Source organism: Canis aureus, chromosome 35 (genome assembly GCF_053574225.1).
Source record: "Canis aureus isolate CA01 chromosome 35, VMU_Caureus_v.1.0, whole genome shotgun sequence".
Lineage (NCBI taxonomy): Eukaryota > Metazoa > Chordata > Mammalia > Carnivora > Canidae > Canis > Canis aureus.
The window spans coordinates 2,819,212-2,837,358 of NC_135645.1; the positions used below are offsets into that span (position 1 = coordinate 2,819,212).

At 37.3% G+C, this 18,147-nt stretch overlaps 1 protein-coding gene across 2 annotated transcripts in view; it reads left to right on the forward strand.

Moving 5' to 3' along the window:
* Window positions 1-18,147, forward strand: part of OSBPL11 (oxysterol binding protein like 11) — an 81,657-nt gene that overhangs the window by 15,768 nt on the left and 47,742 nt on the right. For both annotated transcript variants that reach the window (XR_013372110.1, XM_077883764.1), the window contains exon 2: window positions 12,179-12,247. Coding sequence is in view for 1 of the 2 variants with exons in the window: in XM_077883764.1 (XP_077739890.1) it covers window positions 12,179-12,247 (69 nt within the window). In the remaining variant the exon portion in view is untranslated. The remainder of the gene's footprint in view (window positions 1-12,178; window positions 12,248-18,147) is intronic.

An 18,147-nucleotide genomic window follows, 5' to 3' on the forward strand; every position in this document is an offset into this window, starting at 1 on the left:
AAAACTCCATATCCATTAAATAAAAACTCCCCGTTCCCCCACCCCAGCCCTTACCTCCTGCCAACCACTATTCCATCTTCTGTTTCTATGATTTTGACTACTCTAGGTACCTCATATAAGTGAAATCATACAATATTTGTCACTTTGTGTGTTTGGCTTAATTCACTTAGCATAATGTCCTCAAGTTTCATCCATGTGGCAGCATGTGTCACAATTTCCTCCATTTTATTTTATTTTATTTTATTTTATTTTATTTTATTTTATTTTATTATTTTATTTTATTTTATTTTATTTTATTTTATTTTATTTATTATTTTTCCTCCCTTTTAAAGACTAAATAACGTATTTGCCACATTTTGTTTATCCATTCGTCTGTTGATGTACTTTTGCGTTTCCATTTTCTGGCTATCATGAGTAATGTTACCGTGAAGATTGGTATACAAATATCTGTCTGAGTCTCTGCTTTCATTCTATTGTGTATGTACTCAGAAGTGGAATTGCTGGGTCATATAGTAATTTGACATTTAATTTTTTGAGGAACCACCATTAGTGTTTTCCACAGCAGCGGTACCATTTTACATTCCCACCAGCAATGCAGAAGGGTTCCAATTTCTCCACCTCCTTGCCAACCCTTGTTGTCTCTGTCTTTGGTTTGTTTTTGGTTTTGATAATAGACATCCTATGATGTGAAGAAATAGTTTATTACTGGAAAAAGCTCACTGAAGAAAACAGCAGCAGTTAACGTGGTCAAGTAGGTGTGCTATTTCCACTCTGTTGGCACATTTAAATAATGTTGGGCACATTTATTTACCTCGTCACAGGCAGTTTGGAATATTCAGGTCTTACCTCTGTCAGAGCAGAGGAGAATTTGTCTTTTTTGGGTAGGAGGCAGATTCAAGGAAAGAGCTCAGAAAGAGTGCGCTGTTCATGCCAAGCTGTGGAAGGTGTCAGGGTAAGGATGGGGAGGGGAGGACAGCAGCTCCCTGGAGAAGTTCTCCACATGAAAATATGTCAGGAGGGAGCAAGATTTTTCTTAACATACATGAGAATTTTATTAAAAATGCTTTAACTTCTTGTAGTCACCTGAATTTGCTCTAGAATGTAGTCTGGTTTTATCCTGTTCTCCCAGGCACCCAGCCCCGTTTTGGGTATGTGTAACTTAATTTGGGAAGTAAGTACTTATAGGAAACACAGTTCTATAACCCAAAAGAGCAAAGGTCATATGGTCATAGTGGAACGTTTTAAAAAATGTAATCTATATCTAATAATAGATGGAAATAGCTCTATGCCTGAACTATGCCACCTATTCAAGAGAATTGAACATTTAAAATATTTTTATTATAAAAATAACAAGATATCAAAAATTGGAAAATATGAAACAGTAAAGCAAGTAAAGTAAAATTATGGTTCTTCCCATCCGGTAATCGCCATAGTTTCTATTTTGTATAGTTTTATTCTGTGCAGATTTTTTATAGGCTATATAAAATTTGGTAGCCTGTAAAATTTGGTAGTTTTAATGATCAAAACTCATAGACATTTTACTTGCTGAATACTCTTCTAGGATACTTCTTTTTATTTTTTTAGAGTATTAAATTCCAGTGAGTTAACATATCATGTAATCTATGATACTTAATCATTCTCCTAATGTCATTCATTTAGCTTGTTGTCTTCCTCTCCATTTCCTTTTTTCTGTCTTTATTATTATTATTTTAATTATTGTAAATAGTGCTACAGTGGACACAGTTGCATATTATCTTTGTCTACATTTCTAATCGTTTTCTTAGACCAGATGGCTGGAAGTAAAATACTGGGCCCAAGAACGTTGACATTTAAAAAAAAATTTAATTCCAGTATAATTAACATAAAGTGTTATGAGTTTTGGTGTATGATATAGTGATTCAGCAATTTTCTATATTACGCAGTGCAAAGAGCATTAATGTTTTTAAGGCTCTTAGCAGGAAGGGAGTACCTTTCAACTTGACTTTATACTTTCAGGTATAGACTAAAACACAGTTGGATTTAGAATTTGTTTTATATGAGATTGATTTGAGTATACAGGCTGTGAGTTGATTTTTTTTTTCCAGCTATTCAGAATTGTGTTGTGGTTTTATAGAAATATTCCGCTTCTATCTTCTCATTGCCTAAATCATTAAACAGAGATTTCTTGAACACTTGTTATATCCCAGGCTATACATTAGGTGCTGCAAGGAATATGAGGATGAGTAAGAAGCAGTCACTGCTCTGCAGAATATGTCTTTACAGCAGAAGGAGGTACATGTGTTGCAGTTGCTCCCCATCTGTTGTCAGTTACTTTTTCTTTAGCTAAACAGGCTGCTCTCTCCCTTCATCATGCTATTTATGCTATCAAAAGGGTGAACCACAACTAAGCTAATTTTGGAGGACAGTTTTTGCTTAGCAGAAAGTAGGAATTTTGATCTGTGGCTTGACAGGCACCGGCTTTTCACCTCTCGGTAGCTTTGAACATGCTTGATCACAAACTTACTTAAGTTTGATCCTGGGTTTCTTCCTGCTACTCAGCTACTTCTTATCACTTTTCTGCACTCCTGTAGGCTTTTTTTTCTTTTTTTTTAGTATTTTTATTTATTCATGAGAGACACAGAGAGAGGCAGAGACATAGGCAGAGGAAGGAGAAGCAGGCTCCATGCAGGAGCCGGATTCAGGACTCAGTCCTGGAACCCCAGGATCAGGTCCTGAGCCAAAGGCAGATCCTCAACTGCTGAGCCACCCAGGTGTCCCTCCCTTGGCCTTTAAAACTTTTCCTTAGGATTCTTTCTTAGACTCTGTTCCATCTCTTGTCATTTTATAATCCTTTTTGGGTGATTTTATTTGCTCTAATGGCTTCAAAATCAGTTACATGCTTATATGCTGGTCACTACCAAATCTATACATCCCACCCAAATCATGCTACCTTATTGGATATGTATGTCCCACAGATCCCTGAAATTCAACATGTAAAACTGGAACAAACCCAAAACTTCCCAGTGAAGGTATTAGTATTTCTACAGTTGTTCCAGCTGGCTCTGTCCCTTCTGTCTCACCCTTATTTTCACTCTCCCATTTCTTTCTCACTTCACATCTAGTCAGTCAAATCCTGTCATTTCAGCCTCAGTCACTATTGACTCCTGTGTCTTTGTTTAGTGAATCCTATGTCTTTAATGAAATAACTTTCCAATTTGTATGACAGCTGAAAACAGTCCCAATGTGTCTCTCCTCCAATAAGAGACTTTGTCATTGTCTTTTTCTTCAAGGAGAGATATTTCTCTTAGATTATGTTTTGGGGATGGAGAGAAATTGTCTTCTTTATTTTCCCATCCTTTTCAGTGGATTTTCAGAATGCATGACATTTAGAAGGTACTGAGTAATTGTGCTGAACTGAAATGAGGATTTCAGACGGAAAGTCGCTTAATTCTAAAAGCTTTTATGTATGATCAAGAAGGGGGAAGAAATAAGTGTATTATAGTAATGAAGACTTAGGAATTGAAATAATCATTGAGTTATTTCAGAGAAGATGAGGCTCACATTAAATACAATAATGCCACTTGGCATAGTTCAGTTAATCAGTTGTTTTTATAGACTATCAGCCTCTAGTACTAATTGAAATGGAATGCTAACAAGTTTAAAAGATCAGAATATACCCAGTTTGTTCAGTGGTATGGTTCCTGAAGGACTGAGAAAGAAATTAACCTTTTCACAGCTTGTTTTTCAGTGTATTAGTCTTTGGGACCATCATTTCTACTTCAAAGAACACAAAATAGTAATATGATATAATCAGACATGTGTGTTCCCACTTGAACTAGTTTTTATTCATGTTAACAGATACATTAAAAATATCCTGTAAAACATCACACATTTTATTTGTTTAAAGATTTAATTATTTATTTATTTTAGAGCATGCATGAATGAGGGGTGGGGCAGAGGGAGAGAGAGAAGGAGGGAAAGAATCTCAAGCAGACTCCATGCTGAGTGTGAAGCCTCCTGTGGGGCTCAATTTCACAACTATGAAATCATGACCTGAGCGGAAACTAAGATGCTTAACTGACTGAGCCACCCAGGTGCCCATTCATTCATTCATTCATTCGAGACCGAGCAAGAGAGCACAAGCAGGGGGAGCTTTAGAGGGAGAGGGAGAAGCAGGTTCCCCGTGGGGCATGATTGCAGGACTCTAGGATCATGATCTGAACTGAAGGCAGACAATTAACCAACTGAACCCAGGCACCCCCTTTTATTAATTTAAAATTTACTTAGTTAACATATAGTGCAATATTGATTTCTGGGGTAGAATTGAGTCATTCATCACTTATATACAACACCCAATGCTCATTACAGCATCCATCACCCATCTACCCCATTCCCCACCTCCCTCCCTCCATCAGCCCTCAGTTTATTTTCAACTGTTGAAGTGTCTTCTGGTTTGTTTCCCTCTCTCTTTTTTCCCCCTCCCATATGTTTTATCTGTTTTCCTCCTTAAATTCCCCACATGAGGGGCACCTGGGTTTTATTGGTTAAGCATCTGCCTTTGGCCCAGGGCATGATCCTGGGGTCCCAGGATCGAGTCCCACATCAGGCTCCCTGCAGGGAGCCTGCTTCTCCCCCTGCCTATGTCTCTGCCTCTCTCTCTATGTCTCTCATGAATAAATCAATAAAATCTTAAAAAAAAATTCACAGATGGGTGAGATCATATGGTATTTGTCTTTCTTTGATGGACTTATTTCACTTAGCATAATATGCTCTAGCTCCATCCACATTTTTGTAAATGGCAAGATAACATTTTTTTCTGATGACCATTGTGTATATATACTACATCTTTTGTATCCATATATCAGTGTCAATTGATGGACATTTGGGCTGTCTCCATATTTTGTCTATTGTTGATAATGTTGCTATAAACATAGGGGTGCAAATCTATTCTTTAATCCTTTGGGTAAATACCTAGTAGTGTAATTGCTGGATCATAAAGTAATTTTATTTTTTTTACTTTTTGAGGAACCTCCATACTCTTCTCCAGAGTGTCTGCACCAGTTTGCATTCCCACCAACAGTGCAAGAGAGTTCCCCTTTCTCTGCATCCTCACCAAAACCTGTTATTTCTTGTATTGTTCATTGTAGCTATTCTGACAGGTGTGAGGTAGTATCTCATGGTTTTGACTTGCATTTCCCTGATGATAAGTGATGTATCTTTTCATGTGTCTAAGCCATCTCTATGTCTTCTTTAGAAAAATGTTTATGTCTTTAGCCCATTTTCTTAACTGGACTATTTGTTTTTTGGGTGTTGAGTTTGATAAGTTCTTTATAGATTTTGGATACTAACCCTGTATCACATATGTCATTTGCAGATATCTTCTCCCATTCTATAGGTTGTCTTTTAGCTTTGTTGATTGTTTTCTTTATTGTGCAGAAATTTTTTATCTCAAGTCCCAATAGTTAATTTTTGCTTTTGTTTCCCTTAAACCTCCAGCAATGTGTCTAGTAAGAAGTTGTTATGGCCAATGTCACAGAGGTTGCTGCCCGTGTTCTCTTCTAGGATTTTGATGGTTTCTTATCTCATATTTAGATCTTTCATCCATTTTGAATTTGTTTTTGTGTATGAAAGTGGTCCAGTTTCTTTTTTTTTTTTTTTTTCTTTGCTGGTTATGGGTCTGTTCAAATTTTCTCTTTCTTCCTATTTCAGTTTTGGTAGTTGGTAAGTTTCTAGGAATTCAACCATTTCTTCCAGATTGCCCAGTTTGTTGGCGTATAATTTTTCATAGTATTCTCTTACAATTGTAGTTCTGTGGTGTTGGTTTTGATCTCTCCTCTTTCATTCATGATTTTATCTGAGTCCTCTTTTGTTTTTGGTAAGTCTGGGTGGGAATTTGTCAATTTTATTAGTTGTTTCAAAGAACCAGTGATTGGTTTTGTTGATCTATTCTACTGTGGGTTTTTTTGTTTCTTTATCGTTGATTTCTGCTCTATTTTTTATTTCTCTTCTTCTGCTGGCTTTAGGTTTTATTTGCTGTTCCATTTCTATTTCCTTTAGATGTAAGGAAAGGCTGTGTATTTGAGACATTTCTTGCTTCTTGAGGTAGGCCAGTATCGCAATATATTTCCCTTTTAGGACTGCCTTTGCTGCATTTGAAAGGTTTTAGACTGTTGTGTTTTCATTTTCATTTGCTTCCATATATTTCTTAAAATTTCTTCTTTGATTTCCTGGTTAACTCAGTCATTCTTTTGTAGCATGTTCTTTAACTTCCATGTATTTGAAGTCTTTCCAACTTCTTTCTTGTGTTTGACTTCATGTTTCTTAGTGTTGTGGTCTGAAAATATGCATGGTATGATCTTGATCATTTTTATTTGTGACCTGGTATGTGATCTCTTCTGGAGAATGTTCCATATGCACTTGAAAAGAATATGTATTCTCCTGCTTTAGGATGAGATGTTCTGAATATATCTGTTAAGGCCATCTGGTCCAGTATGTCGTTCAAAGCCTTTGTTTCCTTGTTAATTTTATACTTTGATGATCTGTCCATTCTTGTAACTGGGATGTTGAAGTCCCCTACTATTGTTGTTTTGTTATCGATGAAGTTTTTTTATGTTTAATATTGATTTATACTGTTGGCTGCTTCCACATGAGGGGCATAAATATTTATAATTGCTAGATCTTCTTGAATGATTGACCCCTCATTTTTTCCCCACTCAGAGAGTCCTCCCTTAATATTTCTTGCAGGGCTGGTTTAGTGGTTTAGTGGTCACAAACTCCTTAGTTTTGTTTGCTTGGGAAAGTCTTTGTCCCTGACCTTTCTCTTCTGAATGATAGCCTTGCTGGATGAAGAATTCTTGGCTGCATATTTTTCCCAGTTAGCCCGCTGACTGTTTCCTTCCACTCTCTTCTGACCTGTCACATTCTGTGGACAGACATGCTGCAAATTTGATCTGTCTTCTCTTGTAGGTTAAAGACTATTTCCCTTGCTGCTTTCAGGATTCTTTGCTTGTCTGTGTATTTTGTAAATTTGACCATGAAATTTAATGGGAGTTCTCTGTGCTTCTTGGATTTTGATGTCTGTGTCCTTCCCCAGATTTAGGGAAGTTTTCAATTATAATTTATCCAAATATACCTTCTGCCCCCATTTCTCTTTCTTCATCTTCTGGAATTCCTATGATATAAATGTTATTACACTTTAATAAGTCACTGAGTTCCCTAATTCTACCTTTGAAGTCCTCCATTACCTTTCTTTCCCTCTTCTTTTCAGCTTCATTTTTTCCCCATAATTTTATCTTCTATATCACTGATTTGCTCCTCTGCTTCATCCATCCTGATTTTTATAACCTCCATTTAGGATTGCATCTCAGTTACAGCATTTTTAATTTTGGCCTGACTAGATTTTAGTTCTTTTATCTCTACAGTAAGGGATTCTGTAGTGTCTTTTATGTTTTTTTCAAACTCAGCTAGTACCTGTATAATTATTGTTTTAAATTCTAGTCCAGACATCTTATGTCTACATTGATAAATCTCTGGTTATCATTTCTTCATGTTCTTTTGAGGTGAATTCCTCTGTGTTGTCATTTTGGAGAGAGAAGAAAAAGGAAAATAAAAATAAAAATTGAGGAATAAAGGAACCTAGGTCCTAGATATGTTTTGATCTACTTGTTATGAGAAGCTTGATAGAAAAAAGATGGCTTAGTTGGTTGAATGGACAACTCTTGATTTCAGCTCAGGTCATGATCTCAGTCAGGGTGCTGGGATGGAGCCGAGCATCAGGCTCCGTGCTCAGCAGAGAATCTATTTGAGGATTCTCTTTCGTTCTCCCTCTGCCCCTCCCTGTTCATGCTCTCTCTCTCTCTAATAAATAAATCTTTTTTAAAAAGGTAGAAAGAGGGATGCCTGGGTGGCTCAGTGGTTGGGCGTCTGTCTTCGGCTCAGGTCGTGATCCCAGGATCCTGGGATCGAGTCCCGCATCCGGCTCCCCACAGGGAGCCTGTTCTCCCTCTGCCTAGGTCTCTGTCTGTCTCTGTGTCTCTTGTGAATAAATAAAATATTTAAAAAAATTAAAAAGGTAGAAAGAAACAAAAAGATTAAAAATTTAAAAATGTGTATAAAATTTAAAAAATGCTATTTCTGTATCTGTAAAACAAAACAAAAACAAGAAACAAAACCCAAAGGATGCTAGATCCTGTTTGCCTTAACACTGAAGCTTTGCAGCACTCTGTGATCAGACTTGGTTTGTGAGGGGTGTTTGTGTTGGTCTTCTGGTGGAGGGGCCTGCTGCTCTGATTCTCAGGTGGAATTGCCGTAGTGGAGATGCTCCTGTAGGACAAAGGGGGCCAGGGTTTGGTGTAGTGGTTCCGTTCTCCACTCGGTGATGCTGTTTCAGCTCACTGAGATGGATCAAGCTGGCAGGGGAAGGGGAGGAGGAAAATGACTTTAACCTGTTCTCTCCTCTTTCAGAGCCGGGAAATGCCTAAGCCCTCACAGATGCCCATACAGTGACCCTGACTGTGTTACTGGTTTCCATCAAGATTCCTGCCTTCACCCTGTATACTAGCTGTCTTCCTGCCAAACGGCTCAGCACTCCTGTGTTTTATCTCAGGCGTGGCTGTTTCAAAAACCCACCCTCCAAAACAAAACAAAACAAAGCCCCACCCTTCAGAGACCCTCGGGGCACAGACCCACACTGATCCTCTAGGGGAGGATTTCCCTGCATTGTGGCCAGTGTCAGCTTGTTGCAAGAGACAGCTGCACAGTCTCCCAGCAGTTCAGTTTATGGTAGATTGGGACAAACAGCTAGTGCCAGGCTCTGCAGCCCTCAGTTTGAGTCTTTGCTCTTGTACTAGTGAGTCGGACACCTTGATGGTGGTGCCTGTAGGGTCCTTTGCCTGTGGAGACACCTTGTCACCTTTACCAAATGTACTCCAGGCAGGATTACCACTTCTTCCCGTGTGACCCTAGGGATCCTCAGGCTGCCTGCTGCTGGGGCTCAACGCTGCTTTCCCACTGCAGCGCCACTCAGTTCCTTAGGGGCAAACCGGGCAATGTCTTAGACCCCTGAAACTTTGAAACGTGCATCAGTGTTTATAGAAAGCTGGCAGTATTGTAAACTTCTCCTTTTTCACTATCAGTGGTTTTGGAGAATAGTTTTCTTGTGCAATTCTCAGCACGTGTTTTTACTTTTTTTTTTTCTTCCTTTTCCAGGAGGCGCTTTCTTTCTCTTCCTCTTCTCTCACTGCTCCCCACCACTGTCAGGGCTCCCTCCACAAGGCGGTGCCCATGGCTCTTTTCTCTGACAAACTCCCTCCCTTATTTTTCTTGTTTGTAGAAGTGCAGCTTTATTCTTTAGGACTTCTGATCAATTTCTTGGGTGTTCAGAAAGATTTGATATTTATCTAGCTGTGTTGGAGGGAGGAGACAAGCTTGGGGTGACCTTACTCCTGCCATCTTACCTTTCTTAGATTCACATATTTTATTTTTTATTTATTTAAAAAATTTTTTTTTAGTTTTTAGATTTTATTTATTTATTCATGATGGACACACAGAGAGAAAGGCAGAGACACAGACAGAGGGAGAAGCAGGCTCCCAGCAAGGAGCCCCTTGCAGGACTCCATCCCATGACTTGGGGATCACTCCCTGAGCCAAAGGCAGACGCTTAGCCACTGAGCCACCCGGGTGTCCCAGATTCACACATTTTAAATGGGAGCAATGCATGAGGGTTAGAGGTAATATATGAGGAATCAGTTATAAGGAGGGAGAGGAGAAACGGAAGAGTGAACAAAAGATGTTTGCTCACACAACTTTTTATACTGACCACCAGATGGTACAGTTGTTCCGCATCTGCTGGTTGTACTGACTGCGGAAAGGGAAGGATGACAGAAAGCAGGACAGTGCCAACCAGCTGTTTCAAAGAATAAGATGTTCCTTAAGTTGATTCTTTTTAGTCTTAGATGTCTGTTTTATGAAGTAAATGCAGGGCAACAGTTTATAATTAATTGCATGTGAATTTCTAGTTCTTTTGGGGCTGCCTTTACTTTATGGTCAAATAAGCCATATCAGTATTGCCCTTGTAATTTCTGTGAGAAAGTTAAATCTTTAGATATAAGCATCAACAAAATATTAACATTTAAAAATTGAACACACAACATTACTGTACTGAAGCCTGGGAAAGATGTGGGAGCTAGACAAGAAGAATATATTCGTGCTTTTTTAAGTACCAGTAGAACTGAAAGAAATAGCTTTACTGTGACCTGGGGCTGCTCCTAGAGGAACTCTAGCAAAAACCCAAGGGGCTGGGTTTCGAGAGAAGAATTCTTTCCTCTAGATGTGGGCTTTAGAAAATACTGAAACGAGAACTCAACTGGTACTGTCAGTTTTAACATGACATAATATATAACTATCAGAAGTTGGAGTTGGCATTTTCGAAGTGGACAGCCGTTGTCTTGAGATTAGTGACTTTAAATGGGACGCCTGGGTGGCTCAGAGGTTTGGTGCCTGCTTTCGTTCCAAGAAGTAATCCTGGAGTCCAGGGATCAAGTCCCACGTCGGCCTCCTGCGTGGAGCCTGCTTCTCCCTCTGCCCGTGTCTCTCATGAATAAATAAATAAAATCTTAAAAAAAAAAAAAAAAATTAGTGACCTTATGAAACCCAAAGGGCTTGTAGTTTCACTTAATAAACAGTATTGCTTGCTAGTTTTAGAATGAAAGATACAGAAAAAAAATAACGTAGTTAAGGGATCATTTTTTTTTTTTTTTTTAATATGTGATACTTTAATGAAAGTTTATCTTAGGGGTGCCTGGATGGCTCAGTTGGTAGAGCATGTGAGTTTTTAAAAAAAAATTTATTTATTCATAGAGACACACATTGAGAGTGAGAGTGAGAGAGAGGCAGACACACAGGCAGAGGGAGAAGCAGGCACCATTCAGAGAGCCCGACATGGGACTCGATCCCGGGTCCCCAGGATCATGCCCTGGGCTGCAGGCGGCGCTAAACCGCTGAGCCACCGGGGCTGCCCAGGGATCAATTCTTTATGTTTAGATTTGATCTTTTATTTTCAAGTACTTGGAAGAAATGATATGAGAAAGACACTTGACACAGTTTATTCCTAAGGTATCCCCCTTCCCCTCTCCCTAGTAATAACTGCTAGTCTTATAATCAGGTCATTTCATTTTCCTGACAGAATTATTACCTTGAGCCCGTTTTGTCATTGAGATCAACCTGAATCTGTTTTGAACTTTGTTCTGTTAGTGGTGTCAGCTCTTCCTTGCTCTTTGCGTTTAACATCCATGTTTTAAAGGTTGCCAGTTACTGTACACTTACTTGGTTTCCTTCATGCTGTTCAGCTGAAATTTTGCCAAGTATGTTCTGTGACTTAGGGATAGCAAAGAAAATTAATGGTAACTATCCACTGCATTTTATAGTGTAAAGTGAAAACTTTAGATGGGTTTTAAAGGAATTCTAATGTAAATTATAAAATTAAAAAATGAATATATCAACAAGATGTCAGTGTAGGTCTAACTTTAGATCTTTTCATAAGTATAAGGAACCTTAAAATATTGGAAAAGAGATATCAATGAGCCGTTGCATTTTGTATGACCTACTATAGTAGAACCTATGTGTAGTAAGTAAAAAAAGGGGAGTAGGAGGTAGAGAAACTCAACTGTAATAGAGGCAAATGATATAGGCCTCAAAATCTTTTCCGGTGGCAAAACTTAAATCTCATCAAAAACAGGACCTTTATTTGTAAGCCCAAGGAATCAGAAACAGAACAGAATGACCTCTTGTGTGTCCCACCAGAGTGAGGAGGCACTATTCAATTTAGAGACCTTTTCTGGCTTTCTAGAACCATAAAACTTTTATTTCTTTAGTATTGAATTATAAAATATTTTTATTTATAATTGTAGTGCATTCATTTTATATTTATGTAGTTTTATATTTATATAATGATTTTATATTTGAAATATTGTATATAACTTACAGGAGTTTATACTTGTTCTGAAGAACTCTGGTAGAATAAAGACCTATGGATAGCAGTTTTGGAGGATTAAATACCTCTTTGTTAACCTATAAATTTTACTTATGAAGAAAGTTTGAGGCATTTGTAGAACACATGTGTCTACAGCTATTTTTAAAACTGTTGAGTTAATTTCCTGATACTTCTAATTTCCATTGACCGGTGCATTCTGATCTTTTTCAGTGATCACATGGAAAATGTATATGGCTACCTAATGAAGTACACCAACCTTGTCACTGGGTGGCAGTACAGGTAAGTGATGATCTATGTCACATTCCTCTCCTAAGAGACCAGAAATACGGCTGATAATTTTATATTCTGATATTACTTCTGTACAAACATGGATAGGAAGAATGATATACAGTTATTTAGAGTCTGATGAATTCTCCTTTTTAGAGGATGAGAAGAATTGCTGTCTGTTCAGATGGCATCCTCCAAATGCCTCAGAAGTTAGTATTTTTTTTAATTAAAGAATAATTGACATACAGTTTTAGGTGTATAACACAGTGATTTGGTATTTATGTATGTTACAAAATGGTCACTTCAGTGAGTCCAGTTACCATCTGTCACCATACCAAGTTGTTATAGTATTACTGATTATATTCCCTATGCCATATCCTTTTGTCTTATTTTATAATTGGAAGATTGTACCTCTTAGTCCTCTTTATCTATATTGTTTATCCTCCCATCCCTCATTTCCTCTGACAACCATCAATTTTTTCTCTATATCGATGAGTCTGTTTCTCTTTTATGTGTTGGTTTTATTTTTTAGATTCCACACATAAATGAAGTCACAGTATTTATTTTTCTGTCTGACTTATTTCAGCTAACATAATACCCTCTAAATTCATCCATGTAGTCACCAATGGCAAGATCTCATTCTTTTTTTATGGCTTAGTAATACCCATTGTGTGTACGTGCATTTATCTATATCTATACCACATCTTCTTTATCCATTCATCAAGAAACGTTTAGCTACCTCTGAAACTAATAGTATAGTATATGTGAATTAAGTCGAATTTAGATAAATTTTTAAAAAGTTATAAGTATGTATATTTAGTTGCTTCCATATCTTGGCTATTGTAAATGCTGCAATGACCCTATGTAGGGTACATGTGTCTTTTCAAATTAGTGTTTTCATTTTTTTTCAGATAGAAACCTAGAAGTGGAATTTTTGGATCATATGGTAGTTCTATTTTTATTTAATTTTAATTTTAATTTTTTCCTATTTTACCCACCCTTACAACCACCTCTCCTCTGGTAACTATCAGTTTGTTCTCTATAGTTAAGAGTCTGTTTCTTGGTTTGTCTCTCTCTTTTTTGTTTTGTTTTGTTTGAATGAAGTCATAAGGTATTTTTCTTTTTCTGACTGACTGACTTAGCATTATACTCTCTAGTTCCATCCATGTTGTTGCTACTGCCAGGATTTCATTCTTTTTGATGGCTGAATAATACTCCAAAATGTGTGTGTGTGTGTGTGTGTGTGTGTGTGTGTGTGTATGTGTATGCCGTATCTTTTTCTTTTTTTTAAGATTTTTTTAATTTATTCATAGACACAGAGAGAGAGAGAGAGAGGCAGAGACACAGGGAGAGGGAGAAGCAAGCTCCATGCAGGGAGCCCGATGTGGGACTTGATCTCGGGTCTCCAGGATCACACCTCAGGCTGCAGGTGGCGCCAAACCGCTGCGCCACCAGGGCTGCCCTCTTTTTTTTTTTTTTTTTTTTTTTTTTTATTATTATTATTTGAGAGAAAGAGAGCAGCATGAGTGGGGTGGGGGTGAGGGGATGGAGAGAGAGAGAGAGAGAATGAGAGAGAGAGAGACTGACTCCCTGCTGTGCAGGGGCTTCTTCTCAGGACTCTGGGATCATGACCTGAGCCAAAGGCAGACCCTTAATCAACTGAGCTACCCAGGTTCCCCTGTATCACATCTTCTTTATCCCTTCATTTGTTGATGGACACTTGGACTGCTGCCATAATTTGATTATTGTAAAAAATGCTTCAGTAAGCGTATAGAGTGCATGTATCCCTTTGTATTTAGTGTTTTTATTCTGGTAATAACCGAGTAGTGTGATTACTGGATCATAGGGTAGTTCTATTTTTAGTTTTCTGAGGAACTTCCATACTGTTCTCCACAGTGACTATAGCAGTTTGCATTTCCACCAGCAATGCAAAAGAGTGCCTTTTTCTCCACATCCTCACCAAAACTTGTTGTATCAGTTCTTTTTTTTTTTTAAAGATTTATTTATTTATTTATTCATGATAGACACAGTGTCAGAGAAATTACTGCCTATGCTCTTGTAGGATGTCTATGGTTTCAAGTCTCATATTTAAGTCTTTAATCCATTTTGAATTTATTTTTATAGATGATGTAAGAAAGTGGTCCAATAGCATTCTTTTTTTTTTTTTTTAAGATTTTATTTATTCATTCATGAGAGACACAGAGAGAGGCAGAGACACAGGCAGAGGGAGAAACAGGCTCCATGCAGGGAGCCTGATGTGGGGCTCGATCCTGGGACTCCAGGGTCATGCCCTGGGCAGAAGGCGGGCACTAAACCCCACTGAGCCACCCAGGGATCCCTCCAGTAGCATTCTTTTGCATGTAGTTGTCCAGTCTCTCCAACACCATTTGTTGAAGAGACTGTCTTTTTCCCAGTGTGTGTGTGTGTGTGTGTGTGTGTGTGTGTGTGTGTATATATATATATATATATATATATATATATATATATATAAAATGGGAGGAGGAAAGAATATATGTTCTTGGCATATATATTTTCTTTCATATACTATTCATAGATATATTCATATATATATTCTATTCATATATATGTTCTTTGCATGTGTGTGTGTGTGTGTGTGTATTCTTTCCTACTCCATTGAAGATTAATTGGCCATATAATTGTGGGTTGATTTCTGGATTTTCCGTTCTGTTTCATTGATCCTGTGTGTCTGTTTTTGGGCCAGCACTATACTATTTTGGTTACTCTAGCTTTGTAGTATAACTTGAAGTCTGGAATTATGATGCCTCCAGTTTTGTTTTCTTATTTTTAACCTTCATACTGTTTTTCATAGTCACTGTACCACTTTGCATTCCCATCAGTAGTACACAAGTGTTCCCTCTTCTCCACATTTTTGCCAGCATGTGTTATTTCTGGTCTTTGTAATTCTACTGATTCTGACGGGTGTGAAGTGATACTTCATTGTGGTTTTGATGTGCATTTCTCTGATTAGTGGTACTAACTCTTTTCATGTGCCTGTTGGCCATCTATGTCTTTTTTGAAGAAATTTCATCCATTTTGAGTTTATTTTTGTGTTTTTTGTATATGGTGTAAGAAAGTGGTCTTAGTTTCATTATTTTGTGTGTGGCTGTCCAGTTTCCCCAACACTTTCTGAAGTGTTGACAATAGACAAAAGTTACTATTAAGATTATAATTACTTGTTCACCTGCCCTGGGCTTTTAAAAATACTTGTAGTTATTAGGCTTTTACGGTTGTTCGGAGGCAACAAACAAACTTGTGTTTAGGTGCCTATTTTACTCAGGATTCTGAAACTTCTCTGGGACTTTGGAGAGTTTGAATAACAGTCTAAGGTCACACAAGTAGTCAGTAAGGAGCAAAGTCAGGGTAGAATTGGTAGTTGTGAAGTAGGGGGATTCAACTTATTTTTTTTTATAATGGTAAAATATACACAAAATAAAGTTTCTCATTTTAACCACATATGTGTGTTTGTTTCAGTGGCATTAAATGCATTCATCGTGCAATCATCACCACTATCTGTAGCATTATCTGTAGCACATTTTGCATCTTTTCAAAATGAAATTGTGTCCATTAAATAATAGTTCCCTATTTCTCCTCTCCCTTGGCAACCACTATTCTACTTTCTCTGTGCTTTAACTCCTCTAGGTATCTCATATAAGTGAAATCATACAATACTTGTTCTTTTGTGCCTGGCTTATTTCACTGAGCATAGCATATTCAGGGTCCATCCCATGTTGTAGCATGTGTCAGAATTTCCTTCCTTGTTCAGACTGAATAATACTCTTTTTTTTTTAAGATTTTAATATTCTATTGCATGTGTGTACCACATATTCTTTATCTGTTCATCTGTTAGTGGATGCTTGGGTTGCTTCACCTTTTGGCTGTTGTGAATAATGCTGTGAATACTGCTGTACAAATATTTGTTCAAGTCTTAACTTTCCTGTCTTTTGTGTATATACCCAGAAGTGGAATTAACTGGATCATATGGTAATCCTATGTTTAATTTTGGGGGGGTATTTCCATACTGTTTTCCATAGCAGCTAAATCATTTTGCATTCTTACCAGCAGTATACAAGTGTTCTAACGTCTCCATATCCTCACCAACTCTTGTTATTTTCTGTTTTTTGTTTTTTAATAATAGCCTAATAGGTACGAAGTGGTATCTCACTGTTGGTTTTAAACTTAAAAAATAATAATACTGGAAATTGAATCTAGCCAGTTCTGACTCCAAAGGCTATATTTTTACATTATCATCATACTGCTTCTAATTCACATATCATTTGGACATTTCTACTTTTGGCCACAACAAAATAACAGGAGCTGAATTTGCTTTCCTCCCTTAAACAATTTGAAAATGGGACATAATTTATTAAAAAAAGATTTAAAAGAATAGGTGAAGCACTGATAAAAATGTGATCGTTTAACTGAGAAGGCAGTTTGGTTTGTGTTTAGTTGAAAGTACATCAGGTAATCCAAATAAAAGTGATATACAGGAAGTTGGAGATTGTTTGACAGGTCAAAGCTGGATATGAAAACTTAGAAGGAAATCATCCCTATTGAAGTAAAAAGGGCAGTTCTCCAGGGTTCCCATCTTTTATTTAAAAAAAAAAAAAAGAAGTAAAGTCAAGGGAGTCTTTTCATGTTGTTTTTCACTTCAGGTTTTTGAAATTTTTTGAAGGCTTATATATTCAGATGACATACAGAATATCAATTTTTTTTAAAGATTTTATTTATTTATTCATGAGAGACAGAGAGAGAGGCAGAAACATAGGCAGAGAGAGAAGCAGACTCCTCACAGGGAGCCCAATGTGGGACTTGATCCTAGAACCCCAGGGTCACACCATGGGCTGAAGGCAAGTGCTCAACCGCTAAGCCACCCAGGCGTTCCCCAGAATATCAACTTTTAAAAAAGATTTTATATATTTAATTTAGAGAAAGAGAGAGTGAGCAGGAGGAGGGACAAAGGGAGAGAGAATCTCCAGCAAAAAAAAAACCCCTGCAGAACCTTTCATGAGGCTTGACCTCACGACCCCGAAATCATGACCCAAGCCAAAATCAAGAGTCCAAGTGCTTAACTGACTGAGCCACTCATCCAGGTGCCCCCAGAATATTAATTTTTAAAATTTTTATGTCACTTTGGGCTTAGCACTATATTTTGTTCTCTTTCTTAAAGGAAGATAGGTTAACTTTCTCCCCCAACACCCAACAACTGTCATTCATCTAATACTGAATAATACCGAGAAACTCTCAGAAGGGGAACAGAGTAAGAGATTTGGTATCTGTATATATTGTGAAGTGGTCACCACAATAAGTTTAGCATCTGTCATCATACATAGTTACAAAAAATTTTTCTTATGAGAACTTTTAAGATTTCTCTTAGGAACTTTCAAATATGTAATACAGTATTTTTAATGATATCAACTTAACACTATGCTGTTCAGTTACTATTTCTATGATTTCACCAGTCACTCCTCGCCGTTATTTTCTGTATATCTAGGTGAATGCCTCTCCTATTGTAAATTTATGGTAATGATTTTGGGATAAGAACGTGTTCACACACACCAAAAAAAAAAACCAAAAAAAACCCCCAAAAAAACAAATTAAAAAAAAAGAAGAAATATGTGTTCACAGCAAACTTGAGGTTTCCAAACATATCGTACTCTAAATTTTCTTTGATTACTTTTACAAGAAGAAACCAGTCATTTTCCTTTGCCTTTTTGTAATGTACTTACAATTTAGAACAGTGGAAAGAGATTTCTTTCTTACTTTCCTTCTATTTTTGTTTGTTCTTTTTGTTAACAGTTTTACTGAAATATACTGCACATTTCATACAGTTTGCCCACTTGAAGTGTACAACTCAATGGTTTTCAGTATACTGATGAGATAGCTGTCTTACT